This window comes from Aptenodytes patagonicus, chromosome 5 (assembly GCF_965638725.1).
Source record: "Aptenodytes patagonicus chromosome 5, bAptPat1.pri.cur, whole genome shotgun sequence".
Taxonomy (NCBI): domain Eukaryota; kingdom Metazoa; phylum Chordata; class Aves; order Sphenisciformes; family Spheniscidae; genus Aptenodytes; species Aptenodytes patagonicus.
In genome coordinates this window covers 64,447,893-64,471,129 of record NC_134953.1, presented here as the reverse complement: position 1 = coordinate 64,471,129, position 23,237 = coordinate 64,447,893, and the positions used below count along the sequence as shown (strand labels likewise).

General features: G+C 35.2%; 1 protein-coding gene across 1 annotated transcript in view; it reads right to left on the bottom strand.

Annotated features, from left to right (window-relative positions):
* Positions 1 to 23,237, bottom strand: part of FAF1 (Fas associated factor 1) — a 172,812-nt gene that overhangs the window by 105,412 nt on the left and 44,163 nt on the right. The window contains exon 7 of the mRNA XM_076340229.1: positions 16,236 to 16,341. Coding sequence (XP_076196344.1) covers positions 16,236 to 16,341 — 106 coding nt within the window. The remainder of the gene's footprint in view (positions 1 to 16,235; positions 16,342 to 23,237) is intronic.

Genomic DNA, 23,237 nt, shown 5'->3' with positions numbered 1-23,237 from the left:
TTTTGACTTGTCTGCTGAGTAAACCTGACATCGAAGCTACGTGGTGGAAAAGAAACACATAATACCAAGATGTTAATTTTGCAGAAACACTTAACTTTTCTGACCACAATTAACACTTGGGGGGAAAAAAGCCATTGACAGGTCTGCCTGGCTCCTGCTTCTGCACTGCTTCTCAGGCTCCCTTTCTGAGCGGTGGCTCAGCTCCTGCAGAAGCCAGGCTGCCACTGACCCCAGGAGCTGCCTTCAAAGCAGCACATGGGGAGGAAAAGGGGAGCAGGATGACAGGGAGTTAAATACAGCTATAAAATGACATTAACTCCCAGCTAGGATCCAAAACAGAAGTCTAAGGGCAAACAGCTGCTGAGAACAGCTCATCCTCTCCTCCTCCCTCTCCCCACCCTCAAGCTCTGGGGACACCTCTACGAGGAGGGCAGCAGGACACGACTCTCAGAGGTCACTGACAGTTTTGCAGGAGCAACATCCTACCTGTGCAAGCAGAAAGGTAGGCAGAATTGGTCCTAAATTCATGATGCTACAAGGTCTTCATTTTTTATAAAATAATCAGAAAAATAAGCTATCTTAAGGTGCATTTTGGGAATACAGCTAATTTTGTTTTGCATAAACACTACTCCACATCTCTCACTCCATTCCCTAAGATCACAGAACAACTGTTGCAACACTGCACTCCACCAAACCACCATGAGCCTCATGATACAGTAGAGTATTTTCACATTTATTCTATAACAGTGACATTTATCACTAAACTGGATAAAGAACCAAAAAAAAATTACCCAACAAGTCATCATTTTAACAGTGGTAGAACATGGATAGCACATTTATAGACATTAAAAGTGTAAACAAGTTTTTATTTATGATGGATATGAACACTAAACTTTCTAGTAATTTCTAAACACTACATTTGAATTGCCAAGCAAAGAAGAAAGTACAAAGCTGATTTTTTTTCCTTATTCCAGCTGCATTACAGTAAGTTAGCCATGGTTCACAAATGGGAGAATGCAAGGAATTGAGAAAGAGCTTCAAAAAAGTCTGTGAAGCATTTTTTTGTCTATGAAACCAACCAAAGTCAAAGGACTCCTTTTGGCTGAACAAGAAAGTCATCATGGAAAGAAATCCAGGAGGGGACACTAAATACCTTGAAGAACACACCACTTTTCTTTTTTTTTAACCCATATTACTATAAAGGTAATAATTTTTTGTTACGTAAATAGAGAGAGACTGTAAAAGGTCCTCAAATCAAAGTCCTTATTTATACACTTGAACATGTGCCACTTCAGAAGGAAAACTGTAAGCTCATTATACAAAGATGGTAGGAGCACTGACAGAAGGGCATGCTTACGAGGTTTATTGCATGTTCCATGTTTGGCACTATAGTACTTGGTGTTACATCATTACTTTACAACTGGTAGGGCTGGTTTTAGTATAGACTGTAGTTTCTACCTGCTTGCATAGTGAAGATGGGACTCTTGACGGAAACCAAAGTTTTGCCTTCTACCAGATGCATATATATGATTCAGTGTTTTGTAAATACAAGGGGTTTACTATGATTTATTTGTCATGTATTAACTAATACAGGTTTAAATTATTCTTTTTACTTCACCAAGGACAAGCCTTACCTTGTTTTAACTTTATCTAATTCCTCCTCTGTTTATGTTAAAGTAGAACAAGCTGCCCTTAAGATAAATAAGAATGTTCACACAACAGTTTGTGTTGGTTTAACTAAATCTGATTATAAGTACACCTTTGTTTTAGAACTACGTAGTGTTTTTGCACAAAGCAGTTCTAAGCTGTAAAACACTATTAAAGTGGTGTCCTATTCTGTAAATTTTTCTCATCACTACAATGCAGAAACATTTATAAAGGTGACACAGGAGTTTTAAAATGGTCTGAGATTTTGAAGAACAAAATGGCAACCTCAAAAAATGCCAGCTAACTACTGACCAAACCCAACCTGTTTCAAGGATATAAATAAATCAAACCTTAATAACTAAGTAATAAATCCCTTTGAATCAATACATTTGGAACACTAATTCAAGATGATTAAAGAAGCAGATAACAGTAAGAATTAAAATGCAGAGCACATAATATGTAAACATCAAACACAAAATATTATTAATTGTTATATACTTCTCATGTATTTGCACTACACATGTATTTCAAATGCAAATATTAATTTGGAGAGAAATACCTACTGTATATGCACACACTGAAACAGTTTGCTCAGCTATACTGCATCAATGGTTATTTGACAAGTTATAGCATCACAAGCTGCTCATTTACATATTCAGCTATTCTGTCTGATTTTTCCCTGTGAAGATGTTAATAAAACAACTGTTTTACAGATCCATACTAACAGCTCCTCCTCTGAACCACAACGATACTCATAGTTATGCAAATTCAGTGTATAAAATATACACCAACAAAAAGACACCAAAAATGTAAAAACACTTTTCTAAACCCTAGGAAAGTGTAATGTTATTGAACTATGGAAGTTAACACCAAGAATAACAATTTAGTTGATAGAAAAAATTTCCATTTGATATTCATAAAATAATCAGTGAAAATTCAGTCTCTGTTTGAAAAGCTAACATGCAAGCATTGTACTCAGTAATTCCCTCCACACGGGGACAGTTTTCAAGTGTAATTCAACATACTTAGCACTCTGCATTGCAGAAAATAAGTATAAAGAGTATAATAATTTAAGAGTTTCTGATTTACAGTATGTTTTTCTGCATTGTAAGGAGAAAAGAGTATTTAGAAAAGTTAAGTCAGATAAACCATCTTGATTTTTTTTCAACAAGCAGCAATGAATAAATTCTTAAAAGTTTTTCATTAAAAACTGAAAAAGAGTCAATAAACCAGAAGATAAAGAGCAGGAATGAGAGAGCAGTGAAAAATAAAACATGTATGCGGACTAACAAAAAAAAAAAAACAAAAAAAAAACAAAACAGAAGAAAACAAATTCTTAAAAAGAAGGGGAAAGAAAAGAGAAAGACATGGTTTACTACACAAGCAAAAATGACCTACAGAGGAGAAAATATAGATGGGTGATTGTCAAATTTTGTAAGTTAAAACTGAATCATCTTAGATCCGACCTATAAACTGACATAAGGCAAAAGACACAAAATGAGAACTTAAAATGGATTTGCAGTTCTCTTCTGATACCAGTGTCTTCAGACAACAGATGCTTATTTCAGACTGCATGCTAAATCATCCTCTACTTCAAACAGTTTGAATTTATATTTCAGAAGAAACATTTAATCTCTGAGTTTTATTGTTCCTCCCTTCAAACTGATCTTAACAAAAAAAATGTAATGAAACACAACACTAACATACTCCTCTAAAGGAAAAACTATACTTTTTTGGGTATTCAAAAGGCTTCTCTTACTGCTCATGTTGATTCTTTGCATGACTACTCTGCAGTGAGTCGAAACACACAGGAGGTGTACTTTTCACTTAATCTTTCATTTACTTCTTCCTATTCAAGAAGAATTTGACCACCTCTGTTTATACAATTATTAAAAAATGACAGTGTTTTTGCTAAAATGGAGAAGGTTTCCCAATGGTGTTACATTTGAAAATACTGTTTTGCACCAAAGGACTGATGCAGATCCAGTCCTTGTAGGATGGAATTGCATTAGTGTTTCACTTCAAAAACACACTCCTGATCTTAAGTAAGTCTCCCACTTGTCCAACTTACTGTACTTGCATGATGGAGTGGTCTCAAAGCATGCAAACTGAATACCATTAGGATCAAACTAAAACAGAAGATGTACAATTTTTAAATTTCAACTACAAAGAAACATTCAATCCACAGGACCAGACTAGAACTGGTCACTAGTAGAATGCCAGAAACATAAATAGCGTGGATGTTAGATCCTCATCACCAACTGGTTTTCTATGCAGACCTTCTATTGCACTGTCCTGCATGCTATCGTAGACATAGCTGTAGACTACAACTCAGTGTTCTGTGGGAAGATTTAGAGGAGAGTAAAGACATCTCCATGGCAATTCAAGCTTCATCTCAGTCTACTACTCTTAGTTCATCAAAAAAGAAACTTCCATCCCACCCAGACCTCACAGAATGCTCTAGAGAATTTCCATATTTTTCATTGGCCTAATGAGACCCAACCTCGAAATATTAACGTCGACCTGCCTGACTTGACAGTTTACCTTTTGCAACAGGGAGAGAAATTTCACTTTACTGTTTTGTACTACAAAAAAGTATCCTCTTCCACTGTTCTGTTGCTGCTTTTTGTGAATGTCAGAGCTTCTCCATTTTGTTTGTCTTAGTCCCGGCCCAGGCTGCTCTGTGGTCACAGTTCTCAGCTGCAGTCTAGCCTTTTCTCTGCCAGCCCAATATCAATGCATAGAATAAAAAAGAGCCAAGACCTTTTAAGCAGAGCGGGTGAAACAGATTGTTAGTTATAGGTGAAATTGTCAACACACAAAACACTCCCCAGATTAACCTAAGCACTTCTTACACTCCCCACTTTTGAATTATTCAGGAATAAGTCCTTCTTGTCTTAAAAGAGGAACTTTTTGTGGCTAAGTGCAAACAGGAGTTTATGCAAGACACAGAGGGGAGATGTTGAACTGAAATTCAGCTTATGGTTACAGAGAAACTAATAATGGGACACAAACATAATTCACAATGTTTCTTAAGTAAGAGTTACTCTTTCAGAGTTGCTGAGTTCAATAAAAGGTAGCCTGTCATCAGAAATGAGTAAAATAAATTTGAGAACAATATAAAACCAATATGAAACCTCTGTCTTTCTGTTTCTCCTGGCAGAAATTGCAGATATTTGGGGTGCTGCATTTTGCCCTGATGCTGTGGATGAAATGACTGAAATTATGTCAGTTCTTAGGATTCATTATTCCTTTCTCCATTTCCCTTTGTTGGGGTTGGAGTAAAGTATGTACAGCCATGCCATGTGATACCAGGCAGTTGGACTTACTGCCATTTTATAAGTACAGATTTGTAGGAAGAGGCTCTCTCTTCCTTATAGACAAATTGTAGAAAAATAGTAAAAAATCCTTGTTCTTTGTACTCCTCTTTCCCTTTTTTTCTGTTATTGCTTATCTGTTTCCAATATTGTGAAGGTCTTGAGATATTCTTCTACACTTTCAAAATACAGCAGCATCATAATTTCCAAGAGAGCTACCAGATTTTAGAGATACTAGGTACCAGCTACCAGATAGAATCACCTTCCTGGGGAGGAAGAAGAGTGGTGAGAGTTAAGGTCTTTGGTACACCAAATCTCTGTTGTTCACATCCCTCCCCCCCCCCAAAGCAATATATACAAATGAATGATGTTTCAAAAATTTCTATTGTTGTATTAAATTCTCTTAATTCCAAAAGTATCATCCCCAAAGAATCAACATTAGCAGTATTCTGTGCTGCATATGGCACAGTCTGTGAGACTTTCTGTAGGTAACCCAAGGGGGGGGGGGGAATCAAGATTTTCTAATAATCTCTTTTTCTTCCAAAACACAATGAATTAAAATAGACTAAGTCTTTACAGAACTGTTCTGTACTTTCTATCAGCTGGGAAGATTGACTAAAAAATATCCTCTTCTAACCAAACTTAAGAATTTTTCTTTTTAACCTGATTCAGTAAGAAATAATTAATGAACACATTCCTGGTTATTCACAAAGTTCTAGTTTCCTAAATATGATAAGAACAAACAACATAATAAAACAATAAAAAGCCTTTGTTCATGGTTCAACCCCCTTTCCAGTCAGCACCTACCCCAAAGCTCCTCTCCTTATCTTTTCACAAGGCCACATTACCAGTCCTTGCTCTGGGTGGCATTTTCTTGTTACTGCTGGTTGTCCTACTTCCTTGCCTTTACTCCCAGTTTCTTTATTTTTTCTACCTTTTTACCAGTCAAACAATACTTCATCTAATAAAAGCCACAGGAATCTCAATGCAATTTTGTTTTGGGCAGTCATATGTGTGGGGTTTTGGGGTGAGAAATCAGCTGTTTCAGGTAACTCATGTTCTGAACAGAAGTACATAAAGCCAGAAACCACTGAAGTCAACAGTTTCATCCAAACAATAATGGCAGCACTGTATAGGTGTGTTAGCTCTTGTGGGATTTTTTTGTTTATTTGGTTGTTTTTCTAGGGTGGACATCAAAAGAATGTCTACTTAAATCCGCTGAGCTCAAGAGGAGCAGAAAAATGATCGAGGCTATTTGCAAAACAGAAAAAAAAGTCAGAGGGCACTGAACAGAAAGCTCCTCTCCTTTTTTCTGTGTTGCTCACTATTGGAAAAGTAAAATATCCAATACAGAAGCAAGTTGTGCAGAACTGGGAAGTAAACTTTGGTCAGAAGGTGGATGATCTGCTCCCTGAGATAGCCAAAAATGAGCAGATTTCATATAGGAAGACACCTACTTATACTGTGCTCATGTCCTACTGTGAACATTGTCCTCAGAAGGTCCTTAGAGTGTTCAAGATCAACTGTTTGCTGACATGATATGCAGGTAACCACAAACTTCACTCAGGTTGACAGGATCTTATGGCAGTTTCCCCTCTTCTGGAGGATTTGGTTTTCTTTTCCGTTCTTTTTAAGCCTAGCTTGCTCCTATGGCTTTGTCTAGCTATGCTTCAAATGGTTTGCCTCCACCATACCCAGCAGAGGTTTAACTTGAGAAACATCTCTACCCTGTTTTCATTTACTTCTATGTCCCTACAACAGTAGATGCAGTCTCAAACAACTTCTTGTGCCATGCCTACTGTGATGCTTCTCTAGTTAGAAACTGGGTGGTTTGATTTGTACATACATTAAATATGGAGTTTTACACTATGAACTTCTATCATTTCTGCTGCCCACTATCATCCCCACATATCTTCCAGCATTATTGCTTTCAAAACAAGGTAAGAATAAGTTCACTTTAGTCTGCTAATCTAGGAAGGGAAAAATAAAGTAGATTTGAGGCTTGGTACAAACCCAAAAATTGTGATCAAACTATATAGTTAGTAAATTGTCTAAATCTTTCATGTATGATGAAAGATTATTATCATAATTCATTAGCAAATTACAGACTTTGTAATGCAGGCAGTCACAAATTTGGCTTTGTATCAATCATTTTAGACCAGCTGGGTAGAAATTAACACAACTCTGGGATACATAAAATGAAGCGCTCTTTCATTTTTAATTCACTAGAAACTTTGAAGGAAAGAAATGGAAGCTCTTTCAAAAATGTCAGTTTTCCCTGAGTTTTGTACATCATTCCATTTCGCTGTAGAGATACAGAGATACGAACACACATACGTGGAGTGTATGTAATTGAATACCACAGTAACTGCTCAATCAAAATAAATATAAAATATATGTAAAAGAAAAGCAGTGCAGTTTAAAAAAATCCTTTTCTTTCATTGTTTCTGAGACAGTCATATATGTTATTGATCACCAGAAGAATTATTAAACAAACACAAAAGCTAATAGCTTAGCTACTCACAAGATACAGTATTGTCAAAATTCCTGCTCTGAGCTTTTTCAGTCTACCAAGATGACCTTGTACAAAAATGCTTGTTTGGATTATGTCTGCTTTGCCTAAGCTACAAGGCCGCATATAGTGACAGCTGCATTTGGGAGCAACTTAAAACAAATTTTATCTTAGTGGCACCTAATCCAGAGACTGGTACAAGCAGCATGGAAAAGTCAGTGTCAAAATTGAACAATGAAGGCTTTTCTAGGAACAGATGCTTTTTGCCTGCAGCTGTAAAAACCTTAAAACAATCCTATATCCCACTGTCTGGTCACGCAACTATCACAAAGCAAGGCATAAATTTTGCCACTTATTGCAAATGTTTGCCAAGAGCTTCTATAACCCTTTTTAAAAACAGTAACAGGGATTTCTTGAGGGTGATTATGAGGCCATTTTATCCTTTAAATGAGTGCAAGGCTCTTCAATTTATGCCCATGATTCTTGGTACAAAAACAAAAGAATAACTTTTCAAGTTCATGTTTTACACAGATATAGGAACATAACTGAAAAATCACAAGAAACGGGTTTACTAAAGAGATAGCGCACTGTTTCACTAAGACGTTATGGACCGGACAGAGACAAACATTATTAATTCACACTTGAAACGGCAACTGAGTATTTTCTTTGCATAGTAATTACAAAGCGATGTAGTGCAGCACTATCATTACACTGCTGCTTAGATACTGTTGACCATTTCGGTGTCACATCTCCACAACTACTATGTTAAATATCCTCATCACCTCAACCATCCAAAAAATTTCCTCTTTCTATTAAATGAATGCACTAATAAACTTTAAACTGAAATATAAACTCTTAGTAAAAAAACTTCTGTAACTCAGTGAATAAAAGTAAATCATCAGTTCCCAATTAAGTGAGCAATTTACAATGTCAAGAATCTAGTTGCGCTCCATATGAACTGATGGGGTTTTTAGATTAGCTTCTGTTGTGTATTTAAAAGTGATAGCACCAACATGATTTACATAAGTACAATATTTTCAAGTATTTTCTCACCAAGCAAGCACTCTAAAATTGTGAAGTGTTTCCTTTCTTACTCAAGTTAAAGAAAAAAAAAAAACAACAACTTTTCCAGAACAACAGTTCATTAGCACCTCACTATTTATAAGTATAATTGGGTTGTTTGATGAGAAAACATGAGAGAACACTGTGCCTACTATAATTTGCACAAATACAAATTTCATTGTTTGAAAACAAATCAGCAATTCAACGATTGTTTGGGGTTTTTTAATATAAGTGTATATCATGCAATAATAGAAGTGATCATATTATAGTTAACACAGGATAGAAAGGTTAAACCATGCTCTAGGACACTTTGATTTACAAGCTGTAAATTAATTTTTTTTAATTGCAAAAAATGCTAACTTTAATTTTTCATTTATGATTCAACTAAATATAATTTATACAGATAGCAGTGCTATGCTATTTAGCTACAGAGTACTGCTTTTCCACTTTACACAGCACAGGAATTAGGGACGTAGTTGCTTAATATGTTCATAAAGCTGCTTAGGTTTTCTTGTCATTTCATGCTAACATCTTTTTAATAGCTAGCATTCTGATAGAAGCGTTGCATAAAAATTCTCCACCCTGAAAGTAAAACATAGCAAATATCCAAAATCAGAATAGCAAGCGATCATTTTAATTGCCGTTTTCAAAAAATTCAGGGTTTTAAATTAGGTCTTGATCCCCAAAATCCTTAGCATCCTTAAATTACATGAGCAAAGCCATTCAATTCAACATGATTACTTCTAAAATAAGGACAACTCACATGACTGAGCATTTACGGAGCCGAACCTATAACCAAAATTATAACAATGACTCCTCATTACTTTCAAATTCAAATAAATTGATCCTTATCCTTTGAGAGTTTCTCTCAAATCCAACTATGCTTACGGATGGAGTGTAATAGAGACAGAGAACGAGCGAAAGGAAGAAGGGAGATATAAACATACACACAAAACTACAAGCGCTGACAAATCGAAAGCTAACAGATGTGTGACTTCTAATTAGTTATAATAATCTGTGCTTTGACACTATTGGAACATGCCTCGCCTTCCCTTGGAAATCAAACAGCTTCCTTTGGAGTTTTAAACTCTCTGGGTGCTTCTAAATTTATTCAAGAAAAAACCTTGCTTTCAGCAAATTTTAGATATCTACAGTGATAACTTTATGAAAGGAAAATATTAAATTATAATTATCCTAAACAGACACAGTCTTGTGAAACTAACCCTACATTCATATGAAAATACAAAGCATTGACTATAATGAATTTGATTCATCCTTGGACACAAAGCTTTACCACAGTAAACTCAGTCAACTGTTGCTCTTGCTTTTATATTCATAGTACTTAAATAGCGCACTTTAAAACAAAAAAAACTCCAATTGGCTTTTCATACATCCACCCTCCCCAAAAATAACGCACTTGAAAAACCCAAATGATATGAAAAGGCTTCAAGGCCTCTTTTCTCCTTTTCACAGCACTTTTTTTTTATTTCTGTTTGCAGTAATCTGCCTTTCACTTTCTCATTGCTACAGAACAAACGAGGAGGCTCAGCACTTTGAAAAGGGGGCTCAATGTGTAATGGGTCCACTAGAATTAATTTAGTTGCACCAAATCCATTGAGCAGTGAGGTTTTTTTCTCTTCTCAAATCATTTTGAGTCGGACGCAGCCCCCAGCCTTTGTAATTCTAGTAAAGCACTTAAAGTGCACAGTAGGTGTTCATCAGGACCATCTGGTCAAAAGCAAAACAAGCTGCTGATTTTGCCTTTGAATAGAATGAAGCAAGTGTGAATTAGTCTCTTCAATTAGCACTATTACAACCTGTCAAGTGCATATTGTAAAACAGGATTATTACAGTATTGGTCACCAGTGCAATTATTTACTCTCTGCCTTTTCTTGCATATAAAAATGTCCATGTTTACTAGTTTTTGATAACTGAAGATCGTTTCTTTAATGATATGCACGTCCAAACCCACCAAAACCAAATTACAGGTTATGAAACATATTCTGTCAGGAATATATTAAGCTTCATAATTAATAGAGAAGTAAAAGAGTGTCCTTCCTTTATCTTTTATTGCTGTTTCTGTTGCATAAAAAGAAAAAGAATAATCGTTATATACCTTTATCAATACGATCTCTTCGAAACAGGTCTCTACAGTCAGATATTAAGATATTTCAAGTGCCTAATAAAGCTATCACTTTGAACAGGTACATAAAAGGTATTTTCTCTTTATTTCCCAAGGAACTTCCTTTTCATATAATTCCTAACACATGACCATTTAGAAGAAGTTTATCGAGGATTTCTTTCAGCAAATACATTTTAGTTTAGCATGTGCTGGTTTTCTTTAAAAGAAAGGCAAAAAAAACCAAATCAAGAAGTTGATTTAGCTTTATAAAAAGAGATTTTTCTCTCCTTGTTTAAAAAGTCAAAACCTAGCTTGCTAGCTGGCACTCATTTACCACTATAGAACAGTGAGGCTATGACAGTGATAGATGTTTAAATTATGTATACTGTCGTTATGACTCACTATAAATTGAATATAATTTTTACATGACAAATTTCTTTAAAAAGCAAACAAAATGTTCAAATTTCACAAAAAGAATATACTTCTCTTGAGTACAATCAGTACAGCAACAACATATTTTACTAGCTTCTCTGATACTAAGAGAGTAATTGAACAATAGTGTAGAATGTTTGTGCACCTCCTATTAAATACCAAAAAGTGTTAGTTACTGATTTTTATTAGCATAAGAATAGTTTTCAACAATTTTGAAGCAAGTGAAAAAAACCCTCAAAATATAACACAGCTGTTTCTGAAACTGTTAATGTATGTACCATATTTGGATATGTCCATATTCTGATCTCTGGCAAATGTATTTTATTGTAATTACTTAGCTACAACATTAAAACATTATTTATATATACATTTTGTGTCCCCATGCCAATGTCTGACCTTTACTGTGGGTGATCTCACTCAACAACAATTGGCTTGAAAATATTTTGTACAGACACCAAAAATCAGATCTGAAAAAGGTACAAGACCTTCAGCTGGATTATTTTTCTGCATGCTGAAGGTAATTCATCTGCTTACCTCTATTTATAGGCCTTTTAAATAAGGTTTCTGCCTGCGTGTTTATAAATGGTGTTTTTGTATCTTGTTTCACATTCATCCACTTATCAAAAAAGTTTTAAAAAATTCAGCACAAAGGACTTCAAACTGTCATTAGGGTCTGTCAACACGGAATTTATAGTTTATCTCAGCCCAAGCAGTTGTATGCACAAAGAGTTCCTCCTCCTGCCTGGAGTGCTATTGGATACATTGCTTTTCATATTCCACCTTAGCCAGTAAGTCTATAGGGGACAAAGAACAAATATATTACCTATCACAGGTGACAGGGATGCTAAGCAGCTAGCCTCCGATTAGGTTATTGGCTAAAGGAACAGAATAAAGAGCAGATGCAGCTATGCAGAGGCAGCCAGTATTTAGGGACCCATCTTCTTTGCACTGTTTGCACAGATTTTATGTTTTACTAGGAATTATAGTGCCCGGTACATGCTTTAGCTAGTATTCTCAACTGGAATCTCCACCAGTTACAAAATACAATCACCAATCTACAAGAGGCCTGAGGTTTCTGCATATTTAACTTGTCCACCCTTTAGCAGCCACAGCTTGTGTACACTGGGTACTTCTGTAATCCTGCACACAGGAATCACAAAAAGGCTTCAAAGTCTATACCAACAGTAAAATAGACAAATGCAAACTCCTTGTTTTTAACGGAGTTATCCAGTTTGTTAAAAAAATGTTTTATTTTCCTATGTCACTGACTAAAACAACAAAAAGTGTGAAGCATGCTATTGTGACAAGAACTCAAATTCAAGAAGTTTTTCACAAATTAGTTTGTCTACTCCAGGATGAGAACACAAACTTGCTTTCCATGAAACATTTAAATATTGCCCCCTTTGAAAAGGGCTGTCCTTCGTCTCCCTCAAATAATATAACTACAACTTGCAAAAATGAAAAGTAGTAGAAATGTTCATTTCTAAATGAGAACAAGTTCGTAAGAATAGACAGAAAACAAATTATGTTGAATGTGGCAATGCCTTGTAATAATTTAGCACATAGCTTCTCAAATCAAAATTTAAAAATTCTCTCACTCCACTTACAGATAGCCTCTACAGATTATCTTAGCAGAATAAAGAGCAAGTATTCAGACAGAAAACTCCTGTTAGTCTTGTAAGTATTAGGAGTTCGATTTGTTAGAATTGTCCTTATTATAAATTATAAAATATATATATTTTTATATATATTAAATATATTAATTTACAGTCTCCAAACTGGCACAAAACCTACTAATTTCCCTTTTAAAATGTGGATCATGGAAAAAAGTAATCATGATATTTCCCAGAACAGTATCTGCTGAGAATTAATTTAATACTGCAATTTTACAAGAACAAACAGATGTCAGAAACTTGTGACACAGATTAATTTGCAATTTAGGCCAACATGTTATCATTAACTTTCCAAGTTAACAACTCTCCGGCTCAACTCACCAAAAAAAAAAAAAAAAAAAAAAAAAATTCCAATATCCAGAATTTTGGACAAGTTCGGTTTAATTTTTTATTTCATTTCTGAAGATTCCCTATAGGCTCATAATCCCACATCAATATAACTGATAGTAACTTATTTTTTTTAAACTGATAAATTAAATCTTAATACATGAACAGTGGAAGACGTAGATAAAGCATGTTAAAAAAAAAAAAAAAAAAGGCATTTTCAAGTACCATCCAAAATCCAACTACTGAATTAATACACAAGAAACCGTGGAAGCAGATATGAGCACTATGGTTTCAGGCTTCTCTCAGAGAATTTTCCGTCAGACTGTTTCCCCATTAAACAGCAAGATTTCTTTGAAATAACAATTCATCCAAATATCATTTACTCTTAAACATGCATTCTAAACAATAAAAAAGACGACAGAGAACTGAAGCAACAGTAGTTTAGGAAAGCACAGCCGAGAGGTCACTGGGTTTTGCAATTAATCCATTGCAAAATATTTATGACCATTTTGAAAGGGTGGTGCGGTTGGTTTTTTGGTGTGGTGGGTTGTTTGGGGGTTTTTTGAGACACTTGGAAAAAATATCTATTCCTTGAAATTCGCAGCACTAATAATAACAACAGACTAAGCAACTAGCCCTGGAGAGACAGTTGCACCCAACTGTGGCAAGCAGTAGAACATTTATAGAATTTTAAATATTTCTTTTAATAATTGATGTAGTCATTTTGAATCTTTCTGCATAGGATATAACGTGTGAGTAGATTGCATTAACACTGCTTAAACATTTCAACTTGTCAGTATGGCCAAGTCGATATCTGAAATATTTGCAGTATTTTCCCATCGAAACAGTAATAAAGGTAGAATAAATATATGCCACTGCTTTATAATCACTGAACATTAATGAATATTTTATGTCTTTTTAAATCTCCCTGTTTAATTTAAAAGGGTGAAATTAAGTCCCCTCCCTCCAATATGCCAATTATCTGTAAATCAAACAATAACTTGGCCATTATACTCCTTTTTGTTAATATACCAGAAGCTAATTTGAAAACACTGAACAGCATTTTTAGGTAATAATTGAATAGTCCTTCCTGCCCTCTTGTGGTTGGCAACTGCAACTCACATGGAGCTTTTCCATGATTACAAAAATATACCAGAAGGAAAGTAAACTATTAATTTGTTAAAGTGTGAACAAGAAAGTGAAGGAAAAAAAATATATGTAACAGTCCCTGGAGAGGAAAGAGACAATGGAGAGAAGAGAAGGAAAGATATCACCGATTCCTCCAAATCGCACAGACTAACTAGATTCATCAATCATTTGCTACAATGCTCACTCTATGCTAAAAGGAAAAAAAAATTAAATTAAATAGCCATTAGGGAGTTAACATACAAAACAGTGCTTGTTTTCTATAATTAGACAAATGTTCACCAACCCTTTTACCTCAGCCAAATCCCCAGTGATTTCCACGAGACTTTGCACAGACAGACATATTCACCTGTTCAGCATCAGCTGCACAAGAAGGTCCAGAGTTCTCTTTTCATTTTAGCCTCTGAAATTGTCTTCATAATTTTATAAAATCTATTGGATGTAATACTTAGATACAAGTCAGAAAGGCAAAGAAAGTTTTGACGCTCATGCTGGTTATGGGGTGGGTAGGGTTTTTTTGGATTTTGGTTGTTTAATGGGGAAAATAAATCATAACTGACTTTTAAATTAAGTTGACTTTATATGTTAACATGTTGACTGTAACCTGCCATTAGCAACAAACAAGAAAGCTTCAGTGCATGTAAAGGCAGCCTAAGTTCCCATGCACTGTCAAAGCTTTCTGGTTCCTTTAGGCCAGGTCTCTACAAGTTCGAAGACCCACCAGCAAAGCAGTAATTGATATAGCATAGATAAAAAAACCAAACAGGCAATATTTATGTATGTGTTTTCTTTTAGAATCTCACCATTTTAAAATTAAAAACAAATATTCTGATCATTTATTTCCATAAATATTCAAATTATTATTAATTGTAAAGAGTCAGGGCTTGGCCCCTCAAAAAACAAACTGATGCAACTATGTTTGTTTGTTTATATTACATTTAAAAAACCAGAACTTACTATAATAGGTTTAAAAAGGTAAAGTAGAAGACAGGCTTTCACGCAGGGGAAAGATCAGAATTTAGATCTTAAGAACAACAGGATTCACAATTAAAACAGTTAATGATCATTTTTCATTGTTGTATGAGATATTGCTCCTGTAGCTAATATTACAGAACTTAAAATAATTCTGTCTACAATGTCAGCATGTGACATGAAAAACTTCAGTAAAATCTGTTCAACCCTAAAAGACTGAGAAGTGCCAGATCAATAGCAAACATACATTTAATCTGAAAAGCAAACATTTAATCTTAATATTTTTTAATGTGAATTCTGAAGATTCACATTTCTAGATTGTTTGTCACGTTTCCAGAAGTTAGTGGGTTATATGGAAAATAATGTCCAAAACATCTGGCATTAGACATACCATGGAGCATTAGACAACAACCTTTGGCTTTAGAAAGGAGTTTTACAAATATGCAAGGACTGCTTGTTCTAAATTCAGAGGGTCCAGAGTCATATCAGAGATATTTGTTCCTATAGGACTTAATTCTGACGAAGTTCTCTACAATATCACCCCTTGCTGGTCATTCTACAGAACGGCAGTGACATCATTATACACAAAACCATTTGGCTACCAAGGCAGTAAGAATTACAGCATTACGATAGCAACCAGTAATGGTAGAGATGCCTACAGAAAATGGAGATGGAGCTGGTTAAAAGAAGGGAACACAGAGGGAGCTTCAAGGGGCTTAAAAATAAAATGGAATTTGAATAACTGCCTTTCCTCATCACTCTAGAATAACTCACTAAACACTGTTCATATATTTTGCTACTACAATGCAGAAAGAAACATCTTTTCCCTATAATTTCATAGAAAACCTTTTTTAGGCCAAGTTCTTCAATCAAATTACAGCATTCTTGATGATCCAGTTGATTAAACCAAAAAAAGACTAATAAAATAAAGGAATATCCTCCAAGACCACGTAAACCCTCTTTAACAGAGCTGGCATTAACTATAATGAGCTACATTTATTCTTCAGCTGTGAAACAGCACTCACCTCCTGAATGGTACTGCTTCCTGAGAAGTTGAGGTTGTACTCCCGCTGGACTTCTCGATGGGTGACGATCAGCATGAAGTTTTGATTTAATGACTCCTGCAGGGCCCTGAAATGGTTGAAAGAAAAACAAGAAAATCAGGGATAAGCATGTTATAGCTTGTTTTACAGTTAGATGCAAAAACCCCAGGGTACCCTAAACTCTACATGGACAAGTCCAGGCACAACATTATCATCTCTCTTTTCACTCTTAAATGCAAGGAAGCATGCTGAGAATGACCAAAGGCCATTCCTGAACTCCTTCCTTAATAAGGTGACTGCAGCCTTTAAAGCTCTTCTAATGTTAAGTATTCTCAAAATCGAGAGAGTCACATTATCTTCACAAACATCGGGTATATTTAGCACTCATAATGCCATTAATACCAGGCTTGTAAGCATATTGATGACCAGACAAAATATCAAGCTACAGTGCACATTAAAAACTGATAGTAAGTAGAACAAGGCAAAGCATGCTCTCGCTTCTCTAGGGTTACCTGAAGCATAAACCAAACAGAAATTCTTCCACTTAGTTTCATTCAAAGCACATAAACCCAGCTAATTAGAACTGGAAAACTAACCACTGCAAAAATTCTCATGTGGGTACTGAGCATTCAGAAAAGTTAGTTCTGCTCAAATTGTTTTAAATGTACATTAAAACATCTTTAATCATATGAATTTAAAAAAATAATCTTAAGATACAGATTAAACAGGCCAACTATTTGTTCATGTTGTCACAAAGTTGGGGCTTTTTGTGATTTTCCTGGTAACAAAACATCTGGATGTTAAAAAGGCATCCCGTTTGCTTAATCAGGTACAAAATTATGCAGCTATCTACTTTTCAAAACAGAAGGCAGGATTTCTGTTATAGGCACGGCAATTACAGCTGTGTACAATCTTATATAGGCTACAAAACTGCAGCAACATTGTAACATAGCATGGATTTCTAAACAATATTTATGCAGATTTGACCTGTTCCGTGGCATACGGAATTAAATTGGGCCTATTTGATTTTTTTTTTTTTTTTTCTTATCACACACTCTTTAAAGAATGACACACTGGGTTTTTTTCCTTCACATCTTCACTGTTCCATGACACTTCAGCATGCCATTCCTCTTAGCAATAAAGGACAAATTCTGTATGCAGATGAGCATAGCTGTATCTTAAGATACAAGAAGACAAGAAGGACTGCTAGGTTATTCGAGTCCTGATTTGTTAGTTTTTCCTTCTACTGGAATTACTGAGCTGCAGTTTTGCTGCTCAGATGCTAAGGAACCCATGCAATACTCACTGGATGCTTTAGCAAGAGATGCACAATTTGCTTTAATATCTCAAGAAAAATTACCTTACAAAAATATCTTCACTCAGCAACTTAATTTGGATTCTGTGACATCTTAAACATAATAATCACATACTACAAAACAAAATCATGAAGTGCTATTTCTTGTCTTTCATGGTTTTGTAATATGGAAGATAAATTTAACTCATTGTCAATGCTAGGTATGATCAAGTGTATGAGAGACATTACAAATGTAACTGAAGTAAGTCATCTATGCTGAACATGAAGTTAGCTGCACTTGTCACAAATCTTGTCAGAAAAGGCCTAAAAAAATTTTAAAATACTTGACAGTCCTTCAAAAGAGGAAAAAAAAAAAAACTGAAAAGTTGTATGCCTATTGTCAAAGGTATTGTTAACAATCAAATTACAATTAAGTCCAGCATCACCATAACCGTATTTCCTTTTGGCAAATGTTCAGTAGCAACTAAAACATCCTGCTGTGCTTTTTCAGATTCTGATTTTTTATTTGTTTTCAGCAAATACTGGAGGCAAATGACATATTTAATTGCTCCAAAAACATTAATTACAGCATATGTGAATGGCTCTGGATTCCATTCAGAATCACACACGGCTCTGTTATAGCTATTTTTGACTCTATCTGAAAATCTGTAGATGCTAACCAATAACATGACTCACATTTTCATTCTGTAATTGATGTAGACATAGAATGAAACAGGCTAGTTTGATCAAACCCTCAGTCTCTCAAGGTATGCATGATACACACACTTCAGTACTATCCAAAATACAGCATGCTAATAAAAAGCATCTGTTCACAGGAAAGGTTTTCCACTTCTCTATTTCATCTGGATGTGATAGCAGAGAGTATTTAGAAAAGGAAAAAATACTCTTCAAACACAGTTAATTTAAATGAAGTGTCTTAAAATTAAAAGCCTCAATTTTTGAAGTAAATAACAATTTTGACACCTCTACGTTTTGGATTTCTAAACAACGCAAGCTGAATGTTGTTAACAAGCAAATTCTCAGTACATATTCATAGGCAAAAACAAAGAGGAGGCTGAAAATTAAGCTGGCTAAAAAAAAAAAACCTGAAAAAATTGAGGAAAAAATTGGTTTTGAAAGTGTTAGCAATTAAACTGCATGGTTAATTATTCACCTTGTCTTCAGAAAAATAATATAATGAGGAATATTACTTCTGCTTACACAGAAATGCAGTGGCCAACTGATCTGATCCTTTGAGCTCCTATATCAAAATCTCATATGGTCTGACAGCCATAAGACCTGGACCATATACGTTAGAAAGTCAATGGGAGGAGGAATTGATGGCACATCTGATGGGCAGTTCGTGCCAGTGACTTCCTACGTGTACCAATGCTCCTCTGCAGGATGGGGTTGATTTGAACACACAGCTGCACAACCAGCAATGTCAGTCCCCTCCCATATACATCTCCTCCAGCAGCCAGGGATGTAGGCTGCCCCAAATTATTTGTGCCAATAGAACTCTGCTTCCAAAACATACCTTGCCCTAAAATTGTATTTTCAGCCATTAAGGCTATGATCAAATGTACAAAATAAGTGTTTTTAAAGGAGACTTCTCATTGACAGTAAGCTGAAGCTTACTTTTATTTCTTTTTAAGTGCACATAACTGTATTGAGAAGACCGACTTTGAACACAATGCACATTTCTAAAATTTTGGCTTCAGTGTTTGCAGCAGTTTCATATTCCTGCAAATGTTATCAGTTGACTACAATCTTCCAAATGAAACATCTGCATTAAAATTAAAAAAAAAAAAAAATTAAAAAATCAGGGCCAAACACCAGTTCCTTTTAAAGTCAAGACATATTTTCTTTTTTTCTTTTTTTTTTTTTTTCCATCAGTGCTAACAGAATTTAATTAATCTGAGAATTAATTAGTGGGAAAAGAAAATCAAATTCTAGAAACAGGATTAAAGTAGGCCACTCTTATCAGCACCATTTCCCCCCTATTGCAAACCCTAGCTTTCAAAAGCATTTGCTGATACGTTATATACTGCCATTACTTTTTTTTTTCGTCAGCTGAATGATTATACGTTCACTATTCAGCACAGGAGGCAAGGGAACTTGACGGTATTTTTGGGCACCAATCTTCCATTAGAGGAACTCTGCCTGCACCCAAAAAAGAAGTCCAAGAACAGACAAAAGAAAATAGACCTGAGCACAGTCATCGCTCTGACCAGTTCTAGCAAGAGAGACTCAGACCAGTTTAGGATTTCATATGGATTGCCTATATCGCATTGGTTATCGGCATTATCACAATGCACACAAACCCCAGTGGTGGACCAGGATTCAGCTGGGGTTGAAACTCTACAATACGCAAACAAAAATGTTCCTCTTTGAAACTTAAAATTTCAAGCAACAGAAGTTGCAAGAATTTTTTTTTCACTGAACTCAAAATATCAAAACTCAGTTAAGAGTCTGGAAAAAGTTCATTCACTAGCTATTCCATCCAAATTCAATACAGTACAATTTATAAACCACAAGTCTAATAAACTAAGAACAGAAACAATATTTAGCCAAAAAATGTGTAACTGCAAATACTGCTAATCTTAGGGGACAGCAAATGTTCAATCAGTCTATGCAATGCTGAGGCAAGATGGTATTAGTATTGATATTTATTATGTTTTATTTATATAATCATATAATTTATATAAAAAATATAAATATATTTATTATATTTTAAGCTTTCCAGTTTACTGCTTTTCGACTGTTCTGTAACACTTAATATATAAAATAGATCTATTGTTAAGTGACTGCCTTAATGCTTTGATTTTTGATGTAATACTTTGCTTTTTAATAGCATTTTTCTGTGAAACTTTAGTAATATTCTAAGCTTTGAGACCAAAAGTATATCCTTAATCAATGATCAGCAAATGCTCCTTTTCATTTCAGTTGTGTAAGTTTTTATGTAATACATTCAGTATTTCCCATTAGGCAATATCTTTCTCAGTCACATGGAGACTTCCCCCAAAATCTCTGAATTTTATATACATAGGTATGACCCAAGGTAATTAACATTTCCATTTTAAACTTACAGATTTATACAAGCTCATGTCAACAGAAGTCCAAATTTACTGTAATTACAGATTATTTACATTAAAACAAAATAAGAAATCAGTATGTAAATGTAATGTTTGTTGTAGCTAATGCAGCAGGAGGTGGTAGATTAGGTTCAAACAGCAATCAGTTAGCAAATCTGGCTAACATGTAAATGAGCAGACACCCTTTTGTTTACATTCTATTGCATTTTAAACTTCAGGATTTTTAAACTGTCTCATGAGCAGATGTGAAAATAAAACATTAATCTTACCATTCTTATTGAAGCTTTCAAAGTAACTAAAGCAAGGCACTGCTCCTGTCCAGCTAAACAGACAATACTAATAACTGGAGTTGCAGGTTACATCGTTCTTAATTAACACTCTGCTACAGTTGATAACGTACAAGACACCGTGCCACAATCACCACTGCTCTGCAACAATCTAAAACACAGGCATTCAGCAATGTATGGACCCATTACTTGAAAGATGGGGGTTGTGGGTTTTTTTTCCTATCCACACAGATGATTACACTACTTAAATAAGTTACAATCGCTTAGCAAAAACACATTATTTGTAATAGTCTCCAAGGTATGCACCCGGTCAAATATCTTTTAACTGTTTTGAACTTTCCAATGATTCATCAGGTATAATGACATATCTAAGACTTTCAGCTATTCAGGAAGAAAGTAGAAATATAAAATACATTATATCCATTAAAATGACAACCAAAGAAAAAATTGATAAAAGGCATCTCCCAGAACATTCACGATAAAAAGGAGAGACGACCCGGATGACCTAGCTCCGTGGCCAGACTTGCATGCCTACGCTTTTGATGCTCCCCTCTTGCATTCTTCTAAACCTTTTCCTTGAACTGGGTATTGCTGGCTTTCAAGAAGCACCCGAGGCAACAAAGGGAAAGAATTGCACTCTGAGGAAGTGAAGAATCTAATCTGACAAAGCTGGTGCAAGGGATCTCTCCCTTTGGACAATTAAATGATGGACATTCTTTGGCACCTTTCCTTTTAAGACTGCTTTCCAAAGGAAATCATGTTCTTCTCCACCCACCTGTCCCATCTGGTAACTTTTGAACATATTCACTAGTTTCAAGGAGGTCTGACAGTGTTATAAAGGTCTCAAGGATTGGGTGTAAATCAACAGCTGGGTAGAGGAAAGGGACCCAAATTACTACCCACCTTAGTAAAAGGCTGCATTACAAGCATAGTAATTTATACGCCATCCAGCTGACCTCTGGCCAATGATCTCAGAACTACTCACAGCATATGATTTCACCTTTTCTTTGATATTACCTGACTACCAGCTGGAGAACGGAGGCAGGGCAGGCTGACTGTCTATGCAGGAGAAAAAAAATTACATAGGTGCTACAAAATGCATGGGAAGAACTGGAGGCAGCATCAGAGGTAGGCGAGATCATGAGAAGCATGGAGGGAGAGGGCTGAGTTACTGCAGCCACTGGGATGAGGCAGGAATTCACTAGAAATCAGGTTTCATTACGTCCACAGCTCACAGAACATGTTGTTGTTCTGGATATCGTACATGGATAAGTATGGCTTTACCAACTGAAATTGTGGAAGCAGGGCATGTAACCCTACAGGTGGTATTTGACATTTAAATTTAATCTTTACACCTCAATTTACTAGCATGCGGTAGTAATTCACTGGGTTTCTATTACCTATAAAAGCTTTAGATATGCCACGGAAGAATGAAGATACCCTAGGAGATTTTTGCTTGTTTAAACTGCAGGATCACTTTGCCATTACATTTAGATGCTAGTTTTAAGTCAGTTCTGCGTTAAGTCCATTCAGTTTGTCACAATAAACTTCAATGCCTACGTACCAATACGTTGGAAAAGGATGTTTCAGACACTGTTCTCCTTCAGTGTCAAGAACACATACAAATTGGAGTTTATAGAGCTGTGACCACATTGCTCCTTTTAAGAAGGACATATACATAAAATACCACGTACTGAAATCTCAGGCTTTTCAAATATCATTTTCTGGAGATACTCAAATCACGACTATTTATCTCTAGTTCAAAATAGAAGGCATTTGAAGAAAACAACAGATGAACTCACAAAGTAAGAGGCAAAGTTCCTTAACATCCATTAATAATAGATGTGAGCAGGATGCTTTTAAAAATTGTGGGTAACAAACTAATCTGAATAATAACTGACCTAACAGTAGGCAGTAAACAGTGTAACTGGGTTTGGTACATTGCTTCAATTAGATGCGTTTTGATCTGCATTGATGCTTTAATTGGAGGCAAGCCTCCCCTTTCATCTAGAATTTATGACTTCAGGGAGATGATCTAGCCTTCAAATTATCCTTGTTTAAGTAGCCACTAATTAATCATCGTTTGCTATCCCAAAGCTACCAACTTTATCTTAAAAATATCCAGAACTAATCTCCACTATGAAACAAGTATAAACTGTAAAGGTAACAACCACTTTGATTTTACTAGCAAGTAAAGTTCTTTTAAACTTTTCATTCAATAAAAAAAGCCTAAGGACTGTTTTTAAACAGTTTGTTGTATAGTTTATTGCAGTTGCAATAAACAACATTCTTCAGACCCCAGTTTTCT